The sequence below is a fragment of the Acyrthosiphon pisum genome, chromosome A2, assembly GCF_005508785.2.
Source record: "Acyrthosiphon pisum isolate AL4f chromosome A2, pea_aphid_22Mar2018_4r6ur, whole genome shotgun sequence".
NCBI lineage: Eukaryota > Metazoa > Arthropoda > Insecta > Hemiptera > Aphididae > Acyrthosiphon > Acyrthosiphon pisum.
The window spans coordinates 12,911,996-12,939,993 of NC_042495.1; the positions used below are offsets into that span (position 1 = coordinate 12,911,996).

At 28.5% G+C, this 27,998-nt stretch overlaps 3 protein-coding genes across 5 annotated transcripts in view; 2 read left to right on the top strand and 1 right to left on the bottom strand.

Annotated features, from left to right (window-relative positions):
• LOC100575530 overlaps positions 1-8,867 on the top strand; it is an 18,722-nt gene extending 9,855 nt beyond the window's left edge. The window contains exons 2-10 of the mRNA XM_029489532.1: positions 5,051-5,139; positions 5,195-5,407; positions 5,481-5,594; positions 6,444-6,638; positions 6,700-6,912; positions 7,021-7,209; positions 7,285-7,542; positions 7,682-7,848; positions 8,739-8,867. Coding sequence (XP_029345392.1) covers positions 5,056-5,139; positions 5,195-5,407; positions 5,481-5,594; positions 6,444-6,638; positions 6,700-6,912; positions 7,021-7,209; positions 7,285-7,542; positions 7,682-7,837 — 1,422 coding nt within the window. The 5' untranslated portion in view covers positions 5,051-5,055 and the 3' untranslated portion in view covers positions 7,838-7,848; positions 8,739-8,867. The remainder of the gene's footprint in view (positions 1-5,050; positions 5,140-5,194; positions 5,408-5,480; positions 5,595-6,443; positions 6,639-6,699; positions 6,913-7,020; positions 7,210-7,284; positions 7,543-7,681; positions 7,849-8,738) is intronic.
• Positions 5,640-27,998, bottom strand: part of LOC100159293 (CG17180-like) — a 24,617-nt gene continuing 2,258 nt past the window's right edge. The window contains exons 1-2 of one of the 2 annotated variants that reach the window (XM_029488872.1): positions 16,609-16,630; positions 5,714-6,289 (exon numbers count right to left, since the gene is read on the bottom strand). In XM_029488872.1, the coding sequence (XP_029344732.1) occupies positions 5,813-6,256 (444 nt within the window). In that variant the 5' untranslated portion in view covers positions 6,257-6,289; positions 16,609-16,630 and the 3' untranslated portion in view covers positions 5,714-5,812. 2 annotated transcript variants of the gene reach the window in all.
• Positions 16,233-27,689, top strand: LOC100164711 (peroxidase). Of its 2 annotated transcripts, none has more exons than XM_016800767.2 (11): positions 16,233-16,488; positions 21,979-22,084; positions 22,164-22,416; positions 22,494-22,720; positions 23,251-23,406; positions 23,489-23,685; positions 24,063-24,646; positions 25,840-25,993; positions 26,159-26,332; positions 26,417-26,606; positions 26,671-27,689. In XM_016800767.2, the coding sequence occupies exons 2-11, from the start codon at positions 21,994-21,996 to the stop codon at positions 26,865-26,867; spliced, it is 2,223 nt and encodes a 740-aa protein (XP_016656256.1). In that variant the 5' UTR covers positions 16,233-16,488; positions 21,979-21,993; the 3' UTR covers positions 26,868-27,689. The 2 variants fall into 2 exon arrangements, with proteins under 2 accessions (XP_016656256.1, XP_016656257.1); XM_016800768.2 differs by having other exon boundaries at positions 16,234-16,488; positions 22,497-22,720.

Sequence of the window (27,998 nt, forward strand, 5' to 3'; positions counted from 1 at the left end):
AAATTTATATCATATATTCTCATTTTTTATACACCATAAACTTTGAAAATATTTGACTCGTTTTGAGGTGTTTTCGGATAATTGAAATTTCAATTATTGTTTAGTTTTTTTTTTCTATAAATTTCAAATAAATTTTTATTTGTTAAATCAAAAAGCGTGAAAAATTAATGATATATTTTTATAATAACAGTTGAAAAATATTAAAAATACATAGGCACAATTTTTTTTTAATAAGAATTTAAAGTTCGAATTTTGACAAGATTTATCAAATTAAATATTTAATAATTATTTTGTAGTTAAAAATGTATAAAATGTTCAACTTTTGTAGCTAAGGATTGCAACTTTAAAACAATGTTCCACGTAAACAGGTTATATGTTAATTAATTTAATCACAATAATATCATAAAATATACTTATTAAGTATACCTATAAATTATAACAATATACTTATAATATACCTATTATAGTAATATTATAAGCTGACTGACTTATCGCTCAGAATAGTTTTTCTTTAAAAAATACACCATAAATTACAGTGATGCACTTGTTATGAATGCCGGAAAAAATTCCCCAGCAAAAAACGTAACAGGAAAAAATTTGTTAACACTTAATTCACTAATTAAGTTTTACATGTTATAATATTTATGTTATAGGTACTGATATCATTATATATTGTTAGAAATTACAAAAATTACACATTACAAATTTAATTACTCTCAATTGTCTAGTTACGGTATGTTACATTCAAAATAATTTAAAAAAAAATTAAAAATTCTACTGTACAGCAGAGCAACACCCACTTGTTCACCATTTTTTTTTCTTTATTTTCAGTCTTCATTTTTTCAGAAAACCTTTCTTTTGTACAAATATATTAAGAGGATGTCAGCCCACGATTAGTAGTCTCTCTCTGGCCCACGCACAACATAGACAAAACGCATTTACACAAAATCATTTTTTCTATACGTTGAAGTAATCTTAGAGTAAAGTCGCCTATTACAAAAAAGATTGAGAATAATACTTTTGAGGGAATGACATATCGATTTGTCTAAATATTGTCTCAAATCAATTTAAACATCATTTAAATGTACAACATTTTTTTATTTTTTTTGAAAGTGGAATACAAAGTCAAATAATAATAAAATATAAAATCGATGTCATTCCCTCAAAAATATTATTATTTTTTTTTTTTTTTGTAATAGGTGACTTTATTCTAAGATTACTTAAACGCATAAAAAAAAATGATTTTGCGTAAACGCGTTTTGTCTATGTTGCGCGTGGGCCAGAGAGAGAAAAGGAATAGTGCGCTGACTTCCTCTTAAGCAACTTTAGGTATTTCTATTGTGTGCTGAAATATATTTTTAAATAAAAATTCAAAATCTAAACCTGGAGTGCTTATTTGAAATATGTGAGTATTAAGCAGTAAAGGCGTAAAGCAATGCCTAATTTAGCATCCCTTGATTTTTAGGTCTATATATATTTTTATCTTAATGTTTTTAAAATATGAAATATTTACCGGAAAAATATCAAAACTATTTTAGTAATTATATTAATTCGTTAGAAATGATTACATATTCCTATTGGCTATAATTTATGAATGATTAGTAGGTATCACGAGTTCGGAGTTACGATACATATTACGATTATTACAGAAAAAATCCATTTTGCTTACGAGTAATTTTTTTAGCCAACAGGTCATATAAAAAAGCTCTAAATAGATGGAGATATGTAGCATGGTGTATTGTGTATTACTGGTAATCCCACATAAGTTTTATCGGTAAAATTTTAATACATTAAAAAAAGAGCATTATACATAGATATTTTGTTTTTATCTAATGATATTATAATATATGAAGTGTGTTAAAATGTATATATATGTTTATAAAACATTTTCAAGTAGGAGGATATGGGGGAAAAAGCACTCTATGGCTCCAGGAGGCACTTACCATTATAACACCCCACGTTTTAGAGGTCTGTGCCTGTGGTGGGTAGGTTAATCAGTTAATGAAAATAATTAACTCAGTAAATTTAGTGAATACAAGTTCGTCAAGTTAGAAGTTAATAGTTAACAAATAACAAATAATAGTAATTTGACTTACCAAGTCTAAAATTAATATGAAAATAAAATTAACTTTTTTTTTTTCATTTATTATAATTAAAATGTTTCAACATATTGCATGTTTTTACAAGTTTATTATTTAAATTAATACAATTTAGAATTTAGAATTTAATTAGAATATGGTATGGATGATCAGTAGATTTGATACGTGTGTTAATTAAGGAGTGGAAGTGATGAGGAGTGGAAATTTATTTATTAGGGATGTTAGAGCAGCTAGGAGGGGGTTTAGTGTTAATTTTAGCTCGTTAAGGAAACTTTTGACGATTTGGAGAAGTTGATCGGAAGGTGGTGTATTTGCTGTGGCTTCGGCATATGAGGGTTTTTCTCTTGGGTTTGAGCGTAGCGTATCATGCCCACTTCTGTGGGGTGCAGGTGGTACAGCTTGAGTTTGAGTGTGTAGATTATCTCTTTTTGTTGTTAACTTAACTAAAATTAACTTAACTCAGATTAAATAATTAATGCTTATTGCTCACCTTCGGTAATATTTTTAAAAGCATATTAGTACCTATTTATTATGTATAAAAGATCCTGCCTTCTTGACATCGTTTGAAAATCTCAAAAAATGCGGGAACACAAGAAGAGATTAATAAATTCACAATTACACATCGTCTTTGGGCCACCTGTTCAATGGTGAATTATCCGGTGACTGTTAACAAAGGCCATTATGTTATACGTTATTGGCGATATACCTATAAATAAATAATTTAATTAATAGAATTTTGAAAATTACGCAGAAATGCAGAAATCAGAATATTATAGAATTTCGATTCTAGGTATCTAGTTTTTACGAAACTATATCCCTATGATTGTCTGTACAGTAATTGTATACGGCTAAATTGAATATTACGATAATCGGATAACCAGATAATCGATAGTGTCAAAATATGTTCTATGTTTCTAGCTGTCGACGGTGACACATTCATTTTGCCCACAGAAATCCTTTCACTTAGTAATTCTGCATTTTGCCATTTTTTCAATTGTCGTTTCTGTTTGTGCTGCTGGTGGTTTTTTGTCGTTCACTCATTCTCAGTAAGTACACCACAATAATTATATAGAACCATAATCATATATAAAAACGAATAGTCTATATATTCATATTATAGAGTATAGACTGTAGGAGTAGCGTATCTAGGATTTTTTCAAGGAGGGAATATACAATTTTTAATAGACATTCAGTATACACATACTATATTCATATTATTATGTACAAGTTGTAATGTGTAAAAAATTTGGTCTTGGGGGGGGGGGGGATATGACCCCCATATCCCCCCGTAGATACGCCAATGGACTGTAGTGTCTTAGCAATTATTAAATAGGTACCTATTGCATAAATGCATAATACATAGGTTTTTACTTATAAGTCCGCTTCAACTGCATTTGCGGATACTATAATTTATTACTTAGGTAGGTACATATTCAAATTCTTGGTATTCTTCTTACAATTGATTAATTGGCAAAAAATATATATTCTTTTTTTCCTGTTCTCAATAGTTAATATCATTAGTAATAACTAGTAATTATTCATTATGCTGCACCCATAAAAATTAAACAAACTCATTATACCTATATTAATTCTTAATATATTAAGAAGTGTGTACACTAAAAAAAACTTATAAATTATAGGTATGTTATAACTTGTAGCCTATAGGTAGGTATGTTTAATTATTTTTTTAAGAATCTTTTGATGGTTTTTCATTAAAATAATTAAGTGCTTGCTACTTATATTGTCTTAGTTACCTATATATTAGCTATAACTTCTTGTTTATTTCGTTCTAAAAATAATATTTTATTTAGTACAATGCTCACATCTATCTCCCTAATTTCATTAAAATGTGGATACTTTTTGGTTGTTGCTATTTGCCACTGAGTAATTGAGACTATGAAATTTGAACACTGTATTTTATTACAGAGTATTATATCTTTATTTGTCAAAACCAATTATACAAATATATGAGTTAAACGTGTTAAGTTGATAAACATTATTGTATTACGATTTAATGTGTATTTTTTTTGTGTATAAAATATAAAATATGTAAATTACATAATTAGCGGTATGTATACCTCATACTAAAACAGTATACCTATCTATATAATTCAACAGTTGATAAAATATAAAATGTTGTACTCAACAAAAAAAAGAAGTTAAACTATTAGGTGCGTACTAGGTAGTAGGTACCTATAGAAACTTAACATTTAAGCCAAGGTGGAAAATTCTATACTTAGCATGTGAGAATTCCAATAAATTGATCAATAATTGTTTGAAGCCACGTAAAACCAACCAATTAATAATTAAAATGTTAAGCTATTTTTGGATAGTTGTAATATTAATAATGGTAATTTTTAAAACACTGGTCCTTTTTTAGTTGAAATTTAGGAACCAATGTGTTCGACTAAAATAAATATTTCACTGTTAAAAATTGTGTCAACTCACTATACTAATTTTATTTTATTGAATTATTTTAACACTTAATACCTAATTCAATTTTTCATAGAAGTACCTAAGTAAAATAATTATTTCTACATATAATTTTTAATTCTAGTTATACAATTTGGGAGGATTTCCCCTCACCTTCCCCCCTTCTAAAAAACCTAAATTTTTTACATCAAATTGGAATAGGTATATGAAAACAATTTCATCTCTACATCAAAATCTTCAGACCCCCAAAGCTCAAACACACTTTGCGTCTATGTCTCTAGAGGTATTTGCTAATGATATAAAAATGAATCAATTACTCAAACTAATTATTACTATTTATTATTGGCAGTGGATCAAATATGAAAAATTTCATTAAGGGAGGAATGGATTTAACATTATTTGTAAAAATGTTTTGTTATTTTGTTAGGGCTTAGCCCCTCCCACCAATTTACTAACTTATTAACTGATTACTGTGTACCTACCAATATTTTTTGTAATAATTATTATTTTAATTATAGACAATATGGAACAAATAGTCAAGATTTTTGTACACCAAAGTTACTTCATAGACAATGATTTAGTGGTTGACTATAATGTGGAACAAGAAGTAAGTTTTGGTTAAAAGTTATTGAAAAATTATACATTCTCAAATATTATTTTAGGCTCTTATAAATGTATCCCCTAAAGATTGGATAGCATTAATACCTAAAGGGTGGTCTGGAGTAGATGAACAAGTTGCTTTTAAAACTATTGATAGTGATTGTGATGTAGCGAATTTAGCAATTAAATCAGTTATCATGGAGAAAAAGTGTTTCCAAGGTGTCGTTGAGTGTGAGAAACATTACCAATTAATGTATATTAGCCAACATTTAGAGGTAAGATATAATGATAAATAATAACAATAATAATGCATTTGGTTTGTATTTAATTAATATTAAGTATTAATAGATATTAGGTAGAAGTGAATACTTCATATTTCTTCATCAATCTGGAACTTGCAACTGTATTCCTTCATCAATACAAAATGAAACTAAAGACAATTCGAAGCAAAGTCGATTATCTGTAAGTATTTCTATCTTAACGTAAAAAAAAATAAATAGTTTATTACCACAAGTAAATTAGTTTAATTATATATTATAATATATGTACATCATACATGGATAATTATAGTTTTAATATGAGTTATAACTGTGACAATGTGTAATTAAAATTGTACATATTAAATAAAAATTCTTAGCAATTAACAATTGTTTAATGTATATTTTATTACAAATACGATATCAATTTACTGCATTCTCAAATAAATCTAAAATGTGCTTTATATCTTTCACTTGTTGAGCCAATTTATAGATAGGTTCCATTTCTTTTGATACTTCTTCGCATTTAGCCATTAATTGATACATTGATTTAATATTAGCATCAATTGAATCACATGTCTTACAAACTACATCCCTGTATATTTCCAAACAGTCAACAGTTAACGCAGACATGCTATGTAAGACTCCTGAGAGAGATTCAGATAATGTATCTACAGATGCAGCAATATTTCTGGCTTCAAACTCAAGGTCATTTAGTAAATTGGCGTCTAAAACAAATCTTCCTAAAGGTCTGGTAGGCATTGTTGGGCTGGTCTGTTTAAGTTTGCTTTCCAAATCTTCAGCTATAAATGTTACCATGTCCCCATTCTTAGTTACTATTCCTTCAAGATTGTTTAAAAAGTCCATTTTATTTGATTCTTTCACGTTTCAATGTATCATCTGAAATATTTAAATAAAATTAATCATAATAATTAATAATATAAGGTAATTCAATTTACATAAACATATTATGTGTATTATATATATATATATCTAACCTAACCATGTACATCAAAAATATTAATGCTAAAATTCTATGTAATTATTTCATCAGTCAGCCTCTAGCCGCAACAAACCACTTCGTAGACAATCGCCAACACCACGTGCATTTTATAAAAATCGACCTCTATCACAAAATAGTATGGCAAAAAGTGAAAAATTAAAACCTAAACAATGGTCAACAAATAAATGTTATAAATGTAATGCATCAACCAACTTTTCAGCACTTGAAAGTGCATACCTTGCAAAAGTATAGATATTAAATATTAATTATATCAAGAAAAACAATTTAACCAAATTTATTCAATTAGATTCAAGATTTAACAACAAATAATGAAGTAATGGAACAACGTTTACTAACATTTGAAAAAGATTTGGTTGATACATTAGAAGTAGTTAATAAACAATTCAAATTAAGTACAGCCATTTCACAACAAAAGCAAAATATTCAAAACTTCATTGATGATTTAGTTGATGGCTTAGTTAATGACGGCAGGATAACATTTTGGGCTCATGATCAAGAGGTAAATTTCAATTTTATTTTGTACAGAACAGTTATTATGAGTATATATCATATAAAATATTTTTCATTGTAAAATTAAATATATATAAATCTAATTTTTATGGTTTAGTTTTCAGTTGTTAGAGAATTCCCAGAAAAAAACCAAATCTCTCCTCTACCAGATGATTGCCCACTGTCCATTAATAAATCACTAAACTTGTCCAAAGAAGTTTATATGAAAGCTATTATTGGTCAGCAAGAGGAAACTATTCAACATCTCGTCGATAAAATAAAGGATTTGTTTGATCTTTTTCTCAAAGTATTAATTATAAGAATTATTTATTTATAAAAAATAAACAAATATAAAAACTAATAACAAATACAATTATTTTAGGTAAACTCCCAGGCAAATGAACAAAATAAGTCAGATTCAACTTCATCTGAAAGTAAAATAAATATAGGTTATATGGATAGTTCAGGAACTACATATTTCTCTCCTCCGTCATATATTACTAATACTTTGAACGATATAAATTTGTATTTGGCCAATACTGTCAATTATAATAATAAAATTGAAAAAATAGAGATGAATGAAAATGTTTGTAACTGGACAAACAACACATTTTCTGGTACTGAATTTCCTACAACACTGGTAAGCAAAATGAATTAATTTTTTTTGTTAATTATAATTTATATAATATAATGTTTGCTTATTATACAAATTTATTTATATTTAAAAGTAAAATTATATATTTATATCATAAATATAACTAAAAAGTAAAACAATTCAGGAATCAAATGTAACCCCTACATTAAGTAACGAAGTCAAAGATAAAATATTGACCTTTGAAGATTGGAAAAAAGAAAAAACAGAATTCACATTGTTTACTCAATCACCTGAAAACTGTATCAATGAAAAAATAAACGGATTGAATATTAAACAATAAATTAGACACAGGTAAAATTAATAATTTCACTTAAGGAGGTAATAATACTTTTGGGGTGAGTTCATTCTTATTTCTTATTTACTAACTAAGTATTGTCTTTGTTTATGGTACATTAAAATAACTGAACTTTAAAATCATTATATAAATTGTATAAAATTAGTTATAAATCCAAAGATTGGTATTTTATACAATTCAGTTGAAATATTTCTTTAATTGGGGATTAATTTTATGTATTAATTTTAAATGTTAGTCATATAATTTAGTTTGCTATCAGGTCAATACTCAATACTGAAGACAATATTTGTTTATCAGTTGTTTTAAACGTCTTATTTTTTAATATGAATTTATAAACATTATTCAAATATTACATTAGAAGAAAATTAACCTACATTTTTCTTAATTTTTACTGATCTCAGACCTTCTTATAAAAAAACAAAAATTTTGTCTTGCATTTACCTGTAGGTGCTAGTTAGTTATAATAATATATCATTCATTTGGAATTTGTTTACGTATATTACTTATAATATATTGACATAAATCATTACGGTAAATATGTTTTCATTACTTTTTATTACATATTATTTTCAATCAACTCCTTAAACTTATGTGAAATATAAAAAAAAAAATATTGAAAAAATGAATTTTTATAAAATATTTAAAAAGTAAAATTTAATAAATTGTACAGTTCTTTTCTCTACTGATCATAAATCAATAGGCTTAAAAATCCATACATTACGGTGGGGGGGGGGGGGGGAGCTTGCTAAAGATCCATAGTAAAATAAGTAGTTATTCTAAAAGCGTATGAATAAGATATGGATTACTTTGTATGATAATTTTATAAATAAAAAAATGTATTCATCAATATTTAAAATGCTCTAATATATTATTTGTTTTTTTTTAGATGTTCCTTGTAACCATAATTTTATAATTTTATTTGTAATGATACTGGAGTTCAGATTTACTTTTGGAGTTTTTTTTTTAAATTTTTTCATAATAACTCATAATGTATAATCCATAATAATTATGTTATTTTTCATATTGGTTTTTTTTCTTATGTTCCAAAATTGTATTTCCATAAATAAATACCTATTGATTTTTTTTTTTTTTCTATAATTTAATATAAATTAATATATTGTTTGACATTTGTAATAAATTGTATTCAAAGTTTAAAAGATATGATGTATTAATTGCTTTAAAAAACAATTCTTTTAGAATTAAATAACTTATTTTGAATTTGGATTCATATTGTTTTTTTATTATGTTATATAATAATATATACATATTATGTGTCTCTTGTTATGTTTTTTTTTTATGATTCTGTTTGTTACAATAACTAGTTACTTCTTTCGCACTGTACTTCATCTTTGAGTTGGTCACAGTTATGGATGTTAAAATTTTAATTTGATGATATAAATTAGTATAAACTATTGTATACAAATCATCAGAGCACATAAGACTGGTGGATCAGTTTCTATTACTCACTTTTGTTGTATCATGTATAATATATAAACATAGACATTATTAATAATGAAACTATTAATCAGGTTAAGTAAACATGAGATAAATGATAGGTTGTGGGTCCTTTGGGGTGATCAATTGATGCGGATACTGTTGTGCAAAACAATAATTAAGTGTTATATTTTAATATTATTGTGTCGTGTGTGTGTTTAATAGTGTATGCTGTTAGTGATCGGCGTATATAACATTTCCAAAGATATATATAAATAATTACTTAAATATAACAATTTGTTGATTTGGTAGGTTGAACTAATTTTTGTCAAAAAACACATAATATTATAAGTCAGTACCGATGTACCATAGAATGAGAAAATATGTTCATGGTATAAATTACTTTATGTTACTCTAAATGTTTGGAACATATTTTATTGCGTTTAGAATTGGGTAAATAATTATGGGAATTTTAATGTTTCTATGTGTATTTGTTTTTGAATGATGACAAAATAACTTATAACAAGTTTTTAAGTAAAAATCTGATCGTTGATTATCATTTAAATATCCTTTAAGAGGACGTTATAAGCTAACATACCAAATTGTACACTCAGCAGAACACATTTAGCTCCATTAGCTAAAAAATTAGAGTGAGTTGACCTCTTACACATAAGATAAGATTATCTAGGCAAATTCATGGGCTTTGTTTATATTTTAATTTTAAAGCGAGCAATAAGTATTTTAAAATTGTAAATTTTGGTATGTAATGCATTTGTAAAATGGAGACAATAAATGTTTGTGTAACGTCCTCTTGATGACAAATTTGAACATCCAACACTTGTGAAAAAAAAAAATTGTGGCAAGTATTTTTGATATTATATTTTAATTATCCGTTGAAACATCTTATGATGAGCTTAGTATACTTACTATTAAAATGGAAAATGGCTTTGAACTATAAAATATTTATAAATTTACAAATTTTAATGATTTTAACATCATTTGAACAAACAGAAAAAAAAATTGTATTTTTAATATTTTTTAATTGCGTCAAAAACTTGTTGCGATTGTTTCTCTGATGTTTTTGTTATTTTTTCTTTTATGAAAAATGCTGAGGTTTCCGTATTAATGATCCTCAATTTAACACATGTATCAAATGAATGTTGAAGAAACTTGACGGAAAATGTCAAGACTCATGACAGAAAATAAAATATTGTAAATTAGTAAAACTAATAATATATTTATACAGGGTGTATCTTATGTAATTGTACGTGAGGTTTTTTAACGATTATGGATCGACGACAGAATTTCGTTGAAATGAAAAAAGACTTGTTTTTTTTATTTTTGACAGGCAATTTTTTTATAACAATTTCAAAATTTATAAACACAGGCGTACCAATAGCAAAATCAACTTTATTTTTTCAAATGAAACTACTATATTTTTAATGGATTTTATGGGACTTTAGAGGACCATAGTTATAAACTACCCTGAATAACTTATTGAAAAAATAAAGTTAATTTGCTCTTGGTACACCTGCGTGTTAAAAATATAAATATTGTTATAAAAAAATATAGAAACACGTCTTTTTTCGTTTTAATTAAATTTTATGTCATCCATCCATAATCGTTAAAAAAACCCGCGTACAATAACAAGATTCAGTCTGTATAATAAGTAGGTACATCAGTTACCTAATTGTTTGCTCTCTGTGTCACGCTCACGCACATCATAGCAAATGTGCGTTTAGCAGAACCAAACGTGTGTATGTGTTATTACTTATTACGTATTATTTTTAATAGTGAATTCACCTATTATCATTTATCAAACTTAAAATTAAAAACATTATCTGTGTCCCTACATTGGCTATTGTCTATTTTATGATTTTTTAATTTTTATGTAAGTTATGAGATCGTAAATTATTACAATTTATTTAAAAATGGTTTTAAATTATGCTCTTACAAATTAAAATATTGTAAAAAGCCAACGTAAAGACTAAGAACACATGTAACGTTCTTAGCTTAAAGTTTTATGGTAGATGAATTCACTCTAATATTAAAAATAACAACACAAGGTTAGTTCTGCTAAACATAAACTTGCTATGTTACGCGTGGGTCAGAGAGAGAAAACAAATGGTACGTTGACATCCTCTTAAGAGGACGCTACACTCGCATGTGTTGTCTCCGTCTTACAAATGTACAACATAACAAAAACTGTTTTGCGCGGGAAAGAACCAAGAAGGCTGCAGTCATAACTGAGAAACGAAATTTGCACCACATAAAAAGGAGAACTTTGGCTGTGCACTGTTGTTTTGATATTTTTTTGATATCACTTATATGAAAAAAGTTCTTACTGTTTCAAAAACCATTATTGCTTGTGTTTTTCAAACTTGTGAAAAAATTGGTTGTATTATGAAAAATATAATTTTTAAAATTATATTTGTCTGTTTTGGCAATTGTCACGATGAGTTCCCACTGATAGTAATTTTTCTAACATTGGCTTGGCACAATACATTATATAGACGTAATAATATTTTTAATATTTGTATTTTGTTTACGAGTTAATAGTTGTTTCTTTCAAAAATAACTGTTGGCTATGAGCCTTATTATTATAACAGGAAAAAGTGATCTTAGAAGAACACATGGATTTTAAGTAAATATTTTTTAACATTGATTTATAAATGTAGTATTTTGTTTGAATGTATAAAAATTAAAAATTATGATTTTAGATGATTTTATAGGTATTATTATCTAACCTATAGCCTATAGGGTATAGACTATTACTATTTTAATGGTTTCGTTCGCTAAATTAGACATCACATTTATGAGAATATAAATTCTTTGTGATAATTAATTGAAGATAAAACAAGAAAAAACTGGTTTCCTGGTGAACACGGTATGAAACAGGTTTAAATTGAATTTCTTGTAGGTACTACGATCTTATAAATCGCAACTGCTCGAAATAACAACAAATAACAAAGGTACATCAAAAATCTGTAACCAATTCGAAGGTATTGTCCTTGAATAATATCCAACCTCTGACACGGTCAAATAAAAAAAAAATGATCAAGTTCATAGCTACCATGAAAATTAAAATCATAAAATATCATGTGTTACGAAAATAAAATTAGACCGAGACACCATATGTAAAGGTTGTATTAAATTTAATTATATAGTGTTAATCTATTGTAACATTTCTTGTATAGTTATATATAATATATATATTAATATTTTATGGAAACCACAAACAATATATTATACACATCTACAATTTATAGTAATTAATATTATTGAATGATAGTTGAATACATTTTAATTAAAACTGAATAATATTTTAAGAGATTTTGATATTATTATTTGGATGAAATGAACGAGTTCATACTTCATAGTATAATAGGTAGGTATATTGATGTACCTACCTATAATATATGGCTATATAATATTATATACCATTCTATTATATACATTTGAAATTAATAATTCATAAACGAATGGTATATTAACCTTAAATTTAAAATATTAGGTAAAACTAGACATGGCAGCGTAGAATATTAGATTTGTTTCCTTGGAATTTTTATTATGATACGTTGTTTCTGCAAAAGCGGTTTTCATATGGATATATGTTACTGCTATGATAATGCATTAAGCATATTATAAATACCTGGTATATAATATTATATAGGCTTAAGCCTATCATAATTTTTCAAAAATCGTAGAAACTTCTTCTTGAAAAATTAGGTATAGGCTATACTGTTACTAGTCAATAAATATAATTAAGTAATAGAAACAAAACTGAATTTTTATTAACAGGTACACCGTATATTATGAACATGATTTTATTCTTAGGCATTGGGTTTACATTTTGCATTTTTGGATGCGTTTTGTAATAAACACAATAAAAAACGTGCCTATATTATGAAGAAGTTCTGTAAAATACTTTTATTAGTTTTGTATTCACGAGATACCGATTGGTATCTATTTAAAACAATGATTAAAATGCATTATTAATAAGTGCCAAATGAAATTCTCTGACTTTCTTTTAAAACCACTGATGAATTTCGATTGTTTGGTTAAACTTCAAAAGATGACCATATAAATCATAATCAATAATTATTATGAACTGAAGAAGTTTTCTATTTATAAAAAATGACAGAAAGTGTACCTTTAACTTTAAACCAGGTACCTATCTACCTATATAATACGTTGAAAATGTACCTATACCTAGCTGTCCATTACTGATATATTATTTATTTTCACTAAAATTCCAATTCTTAATTTTAATAAATAAAATTATGTTATATACTAATAGCAAATATGTTATACACAATAAAATAAATAAGTTAAAAGTAATAACTTAGATATAATTTATTTAGGTATCGGGTATGTATGTAAAATTACAGACATGTAGGTAGTATTTGCCATAAATATTATATTTGTGATACATAAGCATAATTAACTTATATATTCTAGTAAATTACTTAAATATTTACTAGATGCATTCGAAGAAACTAATAAAAAATAATGATATTTCCCAACGAAGAAAATAAATATCATGATTCACGAGTGAAGTGCCAAAGTGTAATATTATATATTTATATATTATATTCTACTGTAATATTCTGTACTTCTACAAATATATAAATAATTACATCATGTATTTGTGTAATTGTGGGATCAATCTGAAAATTTATTCGACGAACACGTCAACATTTCGTTAGTCATTAAATATTAAAAAAGCGTCAATCGATTGGTAAGACGTATTAAATAATATTATTATGAGATATGGTTCATAGATAGTACCTAGGTAATTGTTAACACGTGGCGGGATTATAAGCTTATGCATAGATAAGCATAATATTATTGTGTTCTGTTTGGCTTGTTCGCCTTGTTCACATAGTCGCGTGTGGAACGTGCATGTCAAAATACCGGTTGAGATGTATTTTTAACTTGCACAGATTAAGTAGGGCGAATTTGCGTATGACGGTCAAAGAGTACAAATTAAATCCGAAAAATTAGCAAGTCCGCGTAGACGCATTATAATAAATTAATAAACAAATACATACATATTATAGTGTATTAAACATTTATATGTATATCTATTTGTTACTATATACATCATTTGGCCGACGACTTGAAACAGTTATACCAGAATCAATTGACGTTGTATAGTGTTGTACAGTTAGTTTCTTTATTTCGTTTTTACAAGTACCTACCCATCATAAAATAAAATTGACGTAGCGTGCTTAATTTTTTTTTTTAATGTATAGGTATAAATCAATGTAGTCATTTTTTAAAAATGGAAAAAATAAATATTAAGGAAACATAGAACAAAATGTATAGAATTACATATATTATACATAGTGGTGTGGCGTGTGTGTGTATATATATATATATAGTTCAAGCACGATGCACGTAGTCACGTAGCTATACAATAGTATAGTAGTATATACATAATATTATATTATAGTACAGCCGCTTGACGTTGTAATAATTAACTATTATAGTCTATAATAACACATATCACTTAACCTATCATACGTACCTATAATAGTAATTTGGGCAGAACGATTGGTTGGATAATTTTTTTTTAACAGGTACTTAAACGTAATCGTGCATTATTCGATTATTATTATTATAGTTATTCTTTTCTATGATTCGATTAATATAATACCGCATGCCTGTATGTCTGCATAATATAGTATGTAATGTATAATATAATGGCCAGTAGGCAAACAATTGTTATATATATTGCGATTATATTATACTATTATCAATTGTTTCTTATTGCCTTTATAATTTATAATATGTTCACTATTCGGCAGCGGCGACAATATTTACGTCTCAATATTATACTATTATATATTTATACATATCTACTGTATGTTTTGCATGTCTATATATTACACAATAATGTGTATTAATTGTATTCAAATGAATAAAAATCGAAACGAAACGCGAAAAACGGCCGTTCAAAACTCACTGAAATAAGTAACTCTCTCTTTTTCCAAATCGTGCGCGTGCCGCTATTACCGTTTTTCTGCGTACACAAAGCGTTTGACACGCGTGCATTTAAACATAATCTAAAAGCATCGAAATGTGTTTAATTCGTTTTGAATTTAATATATTTCATCCTCTTCTGCTCTGCCGTTTGTGATTACACGGGGTCATAATATTGTTATTGTTATTCATTGTGCAATTATAAGGTATTTTACTGTCCGCACAATCTCCGATACACGTATATAGGTATACTCGGCCAATTTGCAATAATCGCGATTCGCGAGTACACGGGCATAAAAGATGCGTGAAAAACGCCCGCATATACGGGTTTATCAGGCGCAATTTGATGTACCTACATGGCTACATATATATTTTTATTTACAATATAATATATTGGACGCGAATTTATTGTTGTAATGTCGGCGGTAAACATTTATCCGAGATCTGCACATAATAGTACAATGAAATATTTTAGCACGTCTTTTTTTACGTTCAAATCGAAGTGTTGCACATCAAAACCGGTTTGACGATAATAATTTCAATCGCCGCGGCGCGGACACGTTCAAGTTGCGCGGCGAGCAGAAGAAATTTATTCCGGTACCTATAAATTGCGGTGTGCATGTGTGTGCAAGAGTGTGTTTCTGTGTGCGTGTACATAATATATGTACCTACGTTGACGCGAATACTGCGCGTCGAAATCGAGAAAAAAAGAATTCATATACCGAAGATAGCATATTATTATCATTACGTATGTACCTAGATTATTGTATTTAATATATTATAATATTATTATATTGACGATTAATTCAACGCGTGTCGCTCGAGTATTAAATTATTATTTTCATTAATAACGTCCGTCAACTTTCAGGTAAAATTTCCCTCGCTTTGTTCAAAATCCCGTTTCACGCTCCGCTGCGCGATATATAATAATAATAATAATAATATTATAGAGAGCCCGCCGCCGACGCCGCGACTGTCCACTCGCTGCAGTTTTGTCAAAGCCAAAGGTGAATCTTTTTTTACGCATGGGAAGGGAGACGCTGCCGCGTTTTGCTCAAGACGAGACGCATTTTCATTCAGTGCTATCCGGGCAATACGACCTGCTACAATAGTTCATACCGCGGCGGCCACAGCAGTATATTATCGGTGTATCGATGGTTTCTTTTGCGTTCGTTAACGTGCACCAGCACCATTGGTCGACTTGTCCATTTTAAGTGAGTACCGTTTATACACACGTATATATTATATATATAGCATTTACCCTTGTGCACTTGTGATACTTAAATAGTTAAGTAGTACAATAGTCTATTATTATATAGCTTGATGGCCAATACCGTTTCGTTTTTTAACGTTGAGATTTTGCTACCGCGCCCGCGCACTTCGTTTGTTTTTCGTTATTTTTGCAGCGCGTATTTATCTCCACGATTTTATTTAAAACATTATTATTGTTATTATTAAGTGCTTACCAGCCACGCCACCGAAATCGTACTGGCGATTTCACAAAATAGTTTTGGACGACGTATGTATACACAAACGGCATTATAGTCTCTATAGGTGTAGGTACATCGAAATAAATGTTTAAAACCTGAACACACTATCAATCGTGTACGTAATATATAATATAAATACATTAAAACGTTTTTAAAAACATTAAATCTCAAGAAAGTATATTTATTTTTTCTGACGTCTTAATTTGTTGTTTATATTAATCCTTGTCTCGAAAACCAAGTAGGTACGTAACAAAAACAATATAATGCGTGTTTATTTTATTTTATAGCCTTCAGAGTTCAGTTACATATATACGAAACGTCGTCTTATAAAATATTAAATAATTATTTCTGTATATTAATTTACATAATACATCAAAACAAGTAGTTTATATAAATATTTTTATGCGTGCTACGTCTACTACGCATATAAATAATTAGCATTAGTTTTTGTCTTCAACACTTATGGACCTTTTATTATATCAATTTATATGTAACAATAACATAGTTACCTTTGTTGTGTATGATATTCTACACAAAACTATAATAATATACGTTTGAAGAATTTATTTATCTTTGTCTTTGTGATCAGTGATCACATTCTCGGCATGGTTAATGCTCAATAATAGGTGAAGGTTAGGTATTGGCTAAAAGCAACAATTTATTTAAGGCTATAACTAATAAACAAGCCAAAATCAAATAGGTATTAATGAACACCAGTGAATTTTATATTGGTATTTTAACGATTATCAATCATATTTGTGTTCATACACCAAGATATATTAATTATTATATGGAAAATAAATGAAATTAACATAATTTTATAATTATAAATTACTTAAAAAATGTATTTTTACAATACCTACAATAATGTACCTATACATATACCTAAACGGCAAAACGTTATTGATAAATAATTATTAACTAGAATATTTTTAAAAAGAATAATAAATTGTTGCCTATTTGACTATTTATAAGTGCATAACATATTACATAATATATATTCCCTAGCTATAATTATTATTGAACAATATGATTTATGATTAAAGTGGTTCTTTTTTTATAATATTTATATGTATTTGTAATTTTACAGTAATAGTCATCATAATAACTAATAACTAATAAGTAATATCCATAATAATCATATAAAATTATTATAATTATTATTATTAATACTATTTCGAGGAAAACTAGAAAAAGTGCAGTACCTATTTATAATATAATTGAGGTAAATGTCGAATTTTGTTGAAAAATCATGATATATTTTTATAACCCATTTAGTGGTGATGACTGGATAAACACAAAAGTTCTCATAAGTGGCGCGATATTTTGATTTAAAATTGGAAGTAAATTGTACTAATTAATGGCTATAACTTTTATTATCCTGTAAACTATTTAAATAAATATAATAGGTACATTAAATAATTGTGTTAAAATATTATTATACTAATTCAAACATTGCAAACACCCTAAGTTTGAATTATAGCGATATTATATTAATATAAATTACAATTATTAGTGCTTAAAGGACACGTATTTTGCAAGAGTAAATCTGGGGCACTGTATTTAGAGCATTCAAAAGTTAAAACTTCTAGAGGGGACTGATAAAAATATCAATCCGAATACGACAAGGCACTTAGTATATAGTTAGACACATTTTCATTTATTAGGGAAAATGTTATGCGTATTTCAGTATTTACAGAAGATCTATTTTTGAGTAGTTTAAACTTGTTGTGTTTGTAACTTCATATTGTAATATTCAGTTGATACAATACAATTATAATCCAACAATTTATTTTTTGAATGCATTATTATAATATAATATATTATACTTATTAGTGGTTGCAACATAAAATTCGATTGTTAGTACTTCGGTAAAAGTTAAATTGGTATTAATTATATTATTGTTTAATGTTCATGTATTTAGTAGCTGCAAGAGTAATATAGAAATCGAGTACAATAAAAAACGCATGGACATTTTTAAATTTTAATTCTATATAATTTATAAATATATATACCTATATTATTTCAAATTTTGAATGGGGTGATTACTTTATGATTTAACTATGATGTGTTTTTTTTTTTTGTGTGTGCCACCATATTTTGGATCAGCTAAATTGATTCAATCTTTAATCTTATTCAATCTTAGCGTGTGGTTTTTGTTAGAAATTTTGATCTAGCTGGTAATTTGGGGGCGAAAGTAAAAAAATGGAAGTACTTTCTTAAATAATTGGGTAAAACAAAAACAAATTAAATATATTTTGTTATTTTGTGGACTTAAATTTTTCACCAAATATTTATATTACCATTAGACACCATGTAGGTACATATTTTAAACGATTTTGGCTCTTGTGATAATTTAAAATGTTCTACTTTTTCAGTTTTGTTTGTTGATTTCTTTCTATAATTTTTGATTGTTAGTACAATATTTTATAAATGCATACCATAATTTTATTTAAAAATACAATTTTTTAAATTTCATCAACACTACAAAAATGTACAAAATATTTTGTACTTCAAAATTCATACAATTTTTAATATGAACACCCAAGATTTGAAAATTGAATTCAAGATTCCTCATTTTTTTTAACGGAAATTAAAAAAAAAGAGCTTTTTGTGATATTTTTATGACTCATTTAATTTAAAATGTTGACAAGTCAATGATAATATTGGATATTCACAGGTAAAATAAAAAGTTCTCATAAAACAATGTTTGAAATTTTGTTATAATTCAAAAAGTATTACTATTAAATTTTTGATTCAATTTATTACGCTTTCAGTCAAAAAGCTTGAAAATCAAATTTGATATCCCACATAAGTTTTTTAAAAAATTTAAAAAATAATTAGATATAATTAAATAGGTAGACATAAAAACATTTTTTTATAGGCCTATGAAATTCAAATGTTATGGAAATCTCGGAAATTTGATAATTATTTTGTTGTTCAAAATATATTATGGTTTGAATTTTCATAGCTAAGGCTTGGAATTTAATACTAATTTAAGGTTCCACATAAGTTGTTATTATAGACACTAAATAATCTGGAAAAACATGATTCTTTATTATATATATTTTATTTTTAAATATTGATTAAAATTGGACATTTAATAATTTAAATGAAAAAAAAAAAACGATTTTAGTAGGTTATTATACCTACGTATATTATTATTTCTATAGACAATGAAATTTTCAAAATATACAGACAAATTAAATGCCATTTATATTTTTTTTACCTCTAACCTATTTACATCATTCGTACGCGTACGTCGGTAATTGCTATTGGCTTAAAATAAATATTCTTAGGCATAGGTATAGGCTGACAAGTGACAAAGCATTGCCGCTCAGAATCGTTTTTCGTATAAAATTATCATCATTGAAGAATTATTAATTTTAACAAATTCATTACAGTGTTTTACTTGATGACGAGGTACACTTGAAATCTACAATAATATAGGACAGTGGTTCCCAACTGGTGGTCCGTGGACCCCTAGGGGTTTTCATGTTGATGTTAGAGGTTCCGCGGTTGTGTTATACTGTATCGATTTTTCATTTTTATTTTATTTTAGTGAAATTATTAAATTCGTAGTCGTTTGAAATTCCGGATATTTTTGGACAATTGAAACTCAATTTACCGCGAAAAAGGTACCTAGATAATTAATTAATTTAAATTTAAAAGTAAGTATTTACAAAAGAGGGGTCCCCGGACCAATTTAAATTTTAGCTAGAGGTCTGTGGCTTCATACTAATTGGGAACCACTGTTATAATGGAACAATACTTACCCGGTTTTTTTTTCGAAAGTGTAATATGTACCTATACTCATTTTTTTAAATAAAAAATTGTGCTCACGAGAAATTTTCAATCAAAAAATATAACACGTGACATTTTTGAGCAAAGTCATTGCTCAAAAATTATGTTTTACCGATATTTTCTTTTTTAAATTCAAAAATTAGAAATATATCTTAAATGCCCATTAAAATAACAGTTTTATAATTATAATTATAGTGTAAGTTAAAAATTAGTTTTTTACTATTATTTTTATATTATGCACGTCATTATTGCTTATTACTGTTATTGGGACATTAGGTCAGTGATACTTGATAGTTTAGACTCGCATTGTATGAGAAAAAATCACGTTCTTTACAAATCAGTACTAAAATGCTAAAATGCTAGACTTTGGATAGATATTATAGAATACACAGGATTAAGTTTATTGTTAGGTCAATATTAATCTATTATGCAACCTATGAAGGATGAAAACACGTTTAATCTTATATAGATATCTGAGTGGTCAACAGTAATTATATTTTTAATTTTCAATAAATACCTTCATACCTACACATTACCTAATTACCAATTTGAAGAATACTATCAAAATTATATGATACAATCACAATATCCTAATAGGTAACAATTTTGTATTTTACAATACGCATTTCATAATATAATTGATCATTATTGTCATGGTAATATAATATTACATTTTATAATATGAAATAATATTAATTAACCAAAGATCGAAATTTTAGGACTACAAATCGTTATTTTGCTGGAATATTATATGTGTAATGTGTATAATAATTTATTCATAAATTAATTCCTCGAATTGTAAAAATGAATGTCATCGTAACATTAAAGCGTGTACCTTCTTTATTAGTTTAGAAACAAATATCTGTAGGTATATGCACTATTATAATACACGTTAATATTAAATACCTTTTATTAGATAAACCTTAAATTATATTTAATAAGTACTGCATTAGACAGTATTACTTACATAAGTACTGCATTTTAGTCAAGATTTTTTTTTAAATAAGAGTGATGGAGCATTATAGCTTTGAAGAGTAATACAAATTATCACACGTTTATAGATAACATTAAATAATAAAGCTTTTAGATCACTCTTAATCGAAAAATTGGATACGTAGGTAGATACGCAAGAAAATAATTATAATGGTACGCTCAGGATCTAAAAGCATGCTAAAACCGGTCGAGATCAACGAACTAACTATAGTCTAATATAAAAAATTTTTTTTTTTTTAAACTGTTCATAATTTCTTTATGGTTAACTTTTAACAAATTATACCTGCTGATATTTTGAAGGTTAATATATGAGCTGGAGTATTTTTGTAAATATCTTTTAGTCATTAGTCATTATGCAACTTAAAAATTATTTTTAAAAATATAGTTATTAACTATGCATTTTGAAAATTATTACAGTTTTTGATTACCAAAATGAGTTCCTCAATATCCATACAATTGTTGATTTGCATAGTGGTATTCTTACCGCCGTGTTATAGAGGAGAAACCGAATTAAACAAAGAAGGTATAAATTATAATTTTTATTTGTTTTATACATACATTTATTGCAACGATTAATTTATACATAATGATTTTGGCGATAGACTCATCAAACCAGTTCCTAAATCTCAAAACCGAAGATCTAGAAAATGCAATTCAATATGGTACCCAACAAATTAATATGCTTTCTCGCCACGAGGATTCGTTATCATATGCTGATGTTCATGTGAAAATTGGAAGCCCGTCTCATGGACAACTGATCGATTCACAGCCTTCCATAGACGGACATTTGGCATCTCGGAATGCTGAGATTGTTATCAAAGCGTCACACTACATAATGAACAAACATTGTTCGGGGTAAAATTTAACTAAAAATATGCCAAAAAAAAAAAATCAAAAATTAAATTGTATGAAAATTTCAACTATTATTTTAGCAGCGGGATTAGTAAAATACAATGTGCCAAAGACTTAGCAAAAGTAAAACTAGACCAGACTTCTTTGGGTCAGATGTGTTTGTCAAAGTATTTCAACGAAACAGCGTGTGACGGAAAGAACTTGAAGTATCGTAGTGCAGACGGTTCTTGTAACAATTTGAAACGTTCCTTTTGGGGGAAGGCAAACACGGCTTATAAACGTTTACTGTTTCCAGTCTACAAAGATGGTAATATTTGCAAATTGTACTTAGTACTTACAAGTTACAACGTATGTTACTCGTAAAATATACAACATGCAGTCCAATACATTCTTATTCTTATTTAATATACAATAGTCAATAAGAAAGTGATCGTCAAATAGTAGCCCGTGTACGAACTTTTTCTGCCCCGTAGACAAGACATTACAAAAAAAAGATGCATGGTGAATAAAATAAGATTTTCACGGGGATTTTCATTAATTCTAATTTTGACTTTCTACTTTCTTCGGATAAACTTGTGATAGCCCCCAAAAACTTCCCGAAATGGCCCTCCAAAAATATTAGTTTCCCCGCAATAAGATATTCCTAGCACTCTCATATAGCACCTGATGCTAATATATATGATAATAAATTTAACATCTATGTGGCTAGAATTCTGTATAACATAACATAATAATATGATATCTACCTATGTATACTGCTTGGTACTTGAATATTATAATTTATAATCTCTTATACACTTAATAATTTCATTGATCGTATATATTATACGTATACAGGCCTGAGCTCGATTAAAGAACTGCCCAATTCTAGAGAACTGAGCACCGGACTTGTCAACGACGAGAACTCGCCCGACAGCGTGAAAACGATCGCGATGGCGTACTGGACGATTTTCATCGGCCACGACCTATCACACACGGCGGTTTCCAGCATGCGTAGGACTTAACACATAACCGTATATTATATTAGTCGATTGATCATAATTAATGCATGCGTACGTATATGTGAAATCCGTAGTGAAAACGAACAAATCGGTGGACTGTTGTAACGAGAATGGAATGAAGCAATCGCCCCGGTACACACACCCGTCGTGCGCGCCCATCATCATACCGAAAGACGATAGATTTTTTTCACCTCTACGCCGCACGTGCATGAACTACGTGCGTTCGGTGCCAGCGATGCGGACCGATTGCACGTTTGGACCCAGAGAACAGGTAACAGCCATCATATTTTATATAATACCACATTGTGGATAAACTCACTTATTATAATTATTAGGTATAATAGGTATCCGCGAGGGCGCCGTTTCGGGTGTAGGAGACCAAGGGGGTAGGAAACGCAAAATCAACCACATGATAAAGTAAAGAAAAAAATCGCCGTCTTTGTAAAACAAATATACCTAGCTGGTGAACGTATTATTGTCTGTGCGATGTTGATTTTTTGTTTTATTTTTACGATCGTAAAAACCGAAACAATGTAGAAAAACCGTGTGCGCGGGGTTTACACTTCACATTGTGAATTCTCCAAAAACCACGGAAAATCACAGATTTGAAAACTCGTACTACCCATTTAACACGTTTATGTTCCACAGCTGAACCAGGCCACCCACTATTTGGACGGGTCGATGATATACGGTTCTTCGGCGCAACAGACGTGGTCGTTGAGGAGCAAGTCGCGAGGTCAACTGTTGACGCACACCGGCGGCGACGGCGATAGCGATAGCGACAGTGACGGCGACCCGCTGCGGCCGCAGTACATGCCGCTGGCCGCCAGCGAATCGAACGCATGCCAGTCGGACAGGGGCGGCGCCGGCACGTGCTACACAGCAGGCGACGTCCGGGCAAACGCACAGCCCCACTTGACGGCCATGCACACGCTATGGATGAGAGAACACAACCGGGTAGCCGGACTTCTGGGCGTCGTCAACCCACACTGGGACGACGAGCGCGCGTTCCAGGAGGCCAGGAAAATCGTCACGGCGTCTATACAGCACGTCACGTACGGCGAGTGGCTGCCGGCGCTGCTCGGCAAAAAGTACACCAAGCGGAACGGGCTGGAACTGTCACCGAAGGGGTACAGCGACGCATACGACGAGAACGCCGACCCGACCGTCAGCAACAGCTTCGCGACCGCGATACTGCCGTTCGTCAATTCCATGTTTAACGAGACTCTCAGGTTCGTGTATTGTGTGTGTTATATCATCTTTATTACTATTATATTATGGTGTACTATTGATATGGTTATGCCTATTTCGGTGTGTTGATTTCAACAATTATAGCTGTGAACACTCAGTTCAGAATTTTTGTTTTTGGAAAATTCAAGGGGCTCTAGCCCCTGTCCGCGTGTCTATAACAAGGGGCAATATTTAGGCAATATGCGATTTCGTCGCCGCCAACCATCCATATTAGTCGTAAAATATTATGATATTTAGTGTGAGTTTGGTTGTATCTTGTATACTCGGCAATCTACGCACGTCGCACAGCGCTGCATGTCAACACCGCCGACCAAAAATGAAAAGCGTGATTTTATGCTCAAAACTCTCACGCCTCGCAGAGTGGTCCGAATTCATTAAAAAATGATTTTCTACAGGGTGCATGGTCTTTGATTCTCGATTTTGTTGCTCATAACAAAAATAATATAAAAAACAAATGCTTGTAAAAATTGATCATACTAAAAATCGTGTTATATGGTTTAGATATATAACATTAAAAATCGAAGTCCAATGCGTCCGATGTAAAATGTATCTCTTTCAAAAAAAAAAATATCGAAATAGGATCCGTTTACAAGGCGTGAGAGTTTTTCCCTTAATGCATATTTTTGAGCCAATAACTGGTCAGATTCAGGCCCCTTTAAGATAGATTGATGATGTCAGGTGTGTACTTGCAAGCTGCAAAATTAATATATTAGGTGGACCCTCAATAATAGACTTGATTTTTAAACGGTTGTTTATACATTTTTTATTTCATGATCTGGAGCAGAATTATAATTTTATTTTAAACGAATAACTCATATTATTTACAATCATTCAATTTTAGACTAGTAGTTCACTTCAAATTTCGGGAGGACGCTCTAACACTTATCACCCATTTAATATAAACTTTTAATTTCTTACAAATAAAAAAACCTATTAATTATTACTTAGTATTTGATATTTTAAAAAGTAAAACAATAAATTAGAAGTTTTTTTTTGAAAACATGCATTATAATGTTATGGGAAAGTTCCCTCTTCAAATTAGATTATATACAATTATATCTATTGGGATATAAAGACGTGTTTTGCATTAGGGAATCATCAAACATCCAATGTATAATATACGTACATGCGGCTTGCAGCTATTTATGATTTTCACGCATATTTTTGTTTATAGTTTATACTTTGAAAACCGAGTGACCAACAAAAGTCTTTCTCTAAAGGAGCACTATAACCGACCTTCCGATTTACAGATGAACTACATGGATCACCTTATCAGAGGACTGTCCATGCAGAATACACAGAAAGTCGATATGTTATTCACGCAAACGGTATGTTTTTGCAAGACCTTAGACAATCAAGATAATCATAATTCATAAGCATAACGCAACGACTTTGTTTTTTTTTTTTGCATAATTAATGTTGACGTCAATATAAAATGCGCGTATCATATTATATTATGTTTACTGTACAATGTACATGTTTACATTTTTTAGATTACAAATTACTTATACAGTCATCCGGATAATATGTTTGGCATGGACATTGTCAGCTTGGATATACAGCGAAGCCGCGATCACGGTATTCCAAGCTACACACAATTTCGAAAATATTGCGGACTTAAAGAGATAAAAAATGTACAAGATTTGACCCAGATCATGGTTAAAGGAGTAAGTTGTAAACAAAATATGTGAAATTATAAAACATAACATATACTGTATACTGATTATTTTATTCCTGCGTGTTTTGTTTAGTCAACTAATAGATTATTGAGGCAATATAAAACTTGGGACGATATAGATCTATTGATAGGTGCATTGTTTGAGAAACACGAAGACGACGCTATGGTAGGCCCAACGATGAGGTGTATCATTAGAGAACAGTTTATAAGAACTAGAACAGCAGATAGATATTTTTATGATCTACCAAAAGTATTCAAAAAACGTTAGTATTACTGAATTATTTTTTATGAAAATACTTCAATTTAACTGAATATGTTTAATTCCAGATCAACTGGCAGAAATCAGGAAAGTGACCCTTGCCAGAGTCTTTTGTGACAACAGTGATAATGTCACGAAGATGCAGCAACGAGTATTTTTTAAACCTGTATCTGCTGTAGATGATTTGCTACCTTGTGATTCCCTATTAATTCCAAAAATCAACCTCAAACATTGGTTAGAAACAGTCGATACAAATCGGAAATAACTTAGATATGAATGTCTATAAAAGGTCATAAACGTTAATGGCTATTATTTGACTTGTGATTGAAGCCTACTGACCACAGATAACTTGTTATTCTTTTTTATTGTTAGTTTTATTACTAACCATCTAAATCACTTGCGTCATTGGCCTACGTATAGTGTACACATAGGCTTTTATGATAACAACTATAAATGATAAACTATACAATTTAAACAACAAATTCCTTTAGAGAATTTAGGCAAATTAGATTTATTTTTTTTTAAATAAGTTACAACTAGACGTTTAAAGATTTTATTGTATAGGTATTATTTGATTTTTCATATTGTACTCAATGAAAAAATTAATCTTATGTGGATTGTTATCCAAATTTCCTATTACATCACTGTACCTTATTAATAAATTGTAAATTATTAATAATAAAATACCGGCTTAACACTTATTTTTAATAATTAGGTATATTATTATCATAATATTACCTTTTTAATTGTGATTTTGTAAATAAGAATTAAAATTATATAAGATATTAAATATGTACTTGTTTTAAATTGAAATCTTATAGGGTAAAATTATAATACAATTTTTATTTTATTTTTTAAGTGATTTTTAATGTAGTATCTATAGTTAGTTATTATATATTTTAATAATGATGGATATATAGGATTACATTCTTAAGGCATGGACTACATGTGGTAGTGAACACACTAGTCCTATTATTAAAACAAATGTGAATTCCAACATTATTTGTTATTTAACTTGTATATTCCTTTTTTTAATGAGTTATTAGGAATATTTGCAAAATAAAAGAGTTTTGAGGGCCCAACAAAACTTATAGCATGTATTTAATATATAATTATTTTTAGAAACAAAGTAAAAAAACTATGTTGGAATTTATTTATGTGAAATGTATACCATACATGGATACCATCCCAATAACAAGAATGAAAATATGATCGTCTATTCACTAAATCAAGGTAGACCTTATAACAACATAGTTCCCGAAAAACGTATATATATATATGATTCAATTAATAATGACTCGGACACGTAAGTTGTAAGAGTTGCATATTTTTCTGTATGATCTCAATTATAGCAGACTAATCTAGAAATCCATTCTATATAATAAGGAGTTTAAAA

Bases quoted from the DNA above. Each gene is read 5' to 3' on its own strand.
- LOC100164711 (XM_016800767.2), top strand. From the start codon at position 21,994: ATGAGTTCCTCAATATCCATACAATTGTTGATTTGCATAGTGGTATTC. The intron at 23,686-24,062 runs GTAACAGCCATC...TATGTTCCACAG, and splicing joins CGTTTGGACCCAGAGAACAG to CTGAACCAGGCCACCCACTA. The intron at 26,333-26,416 runs GTAAGTTGTAAA...TGTTTTGTTTAG, and splicing joins CCCAGATCATGGTTAAAGGA to TCAACTAATAGATTATTGAG.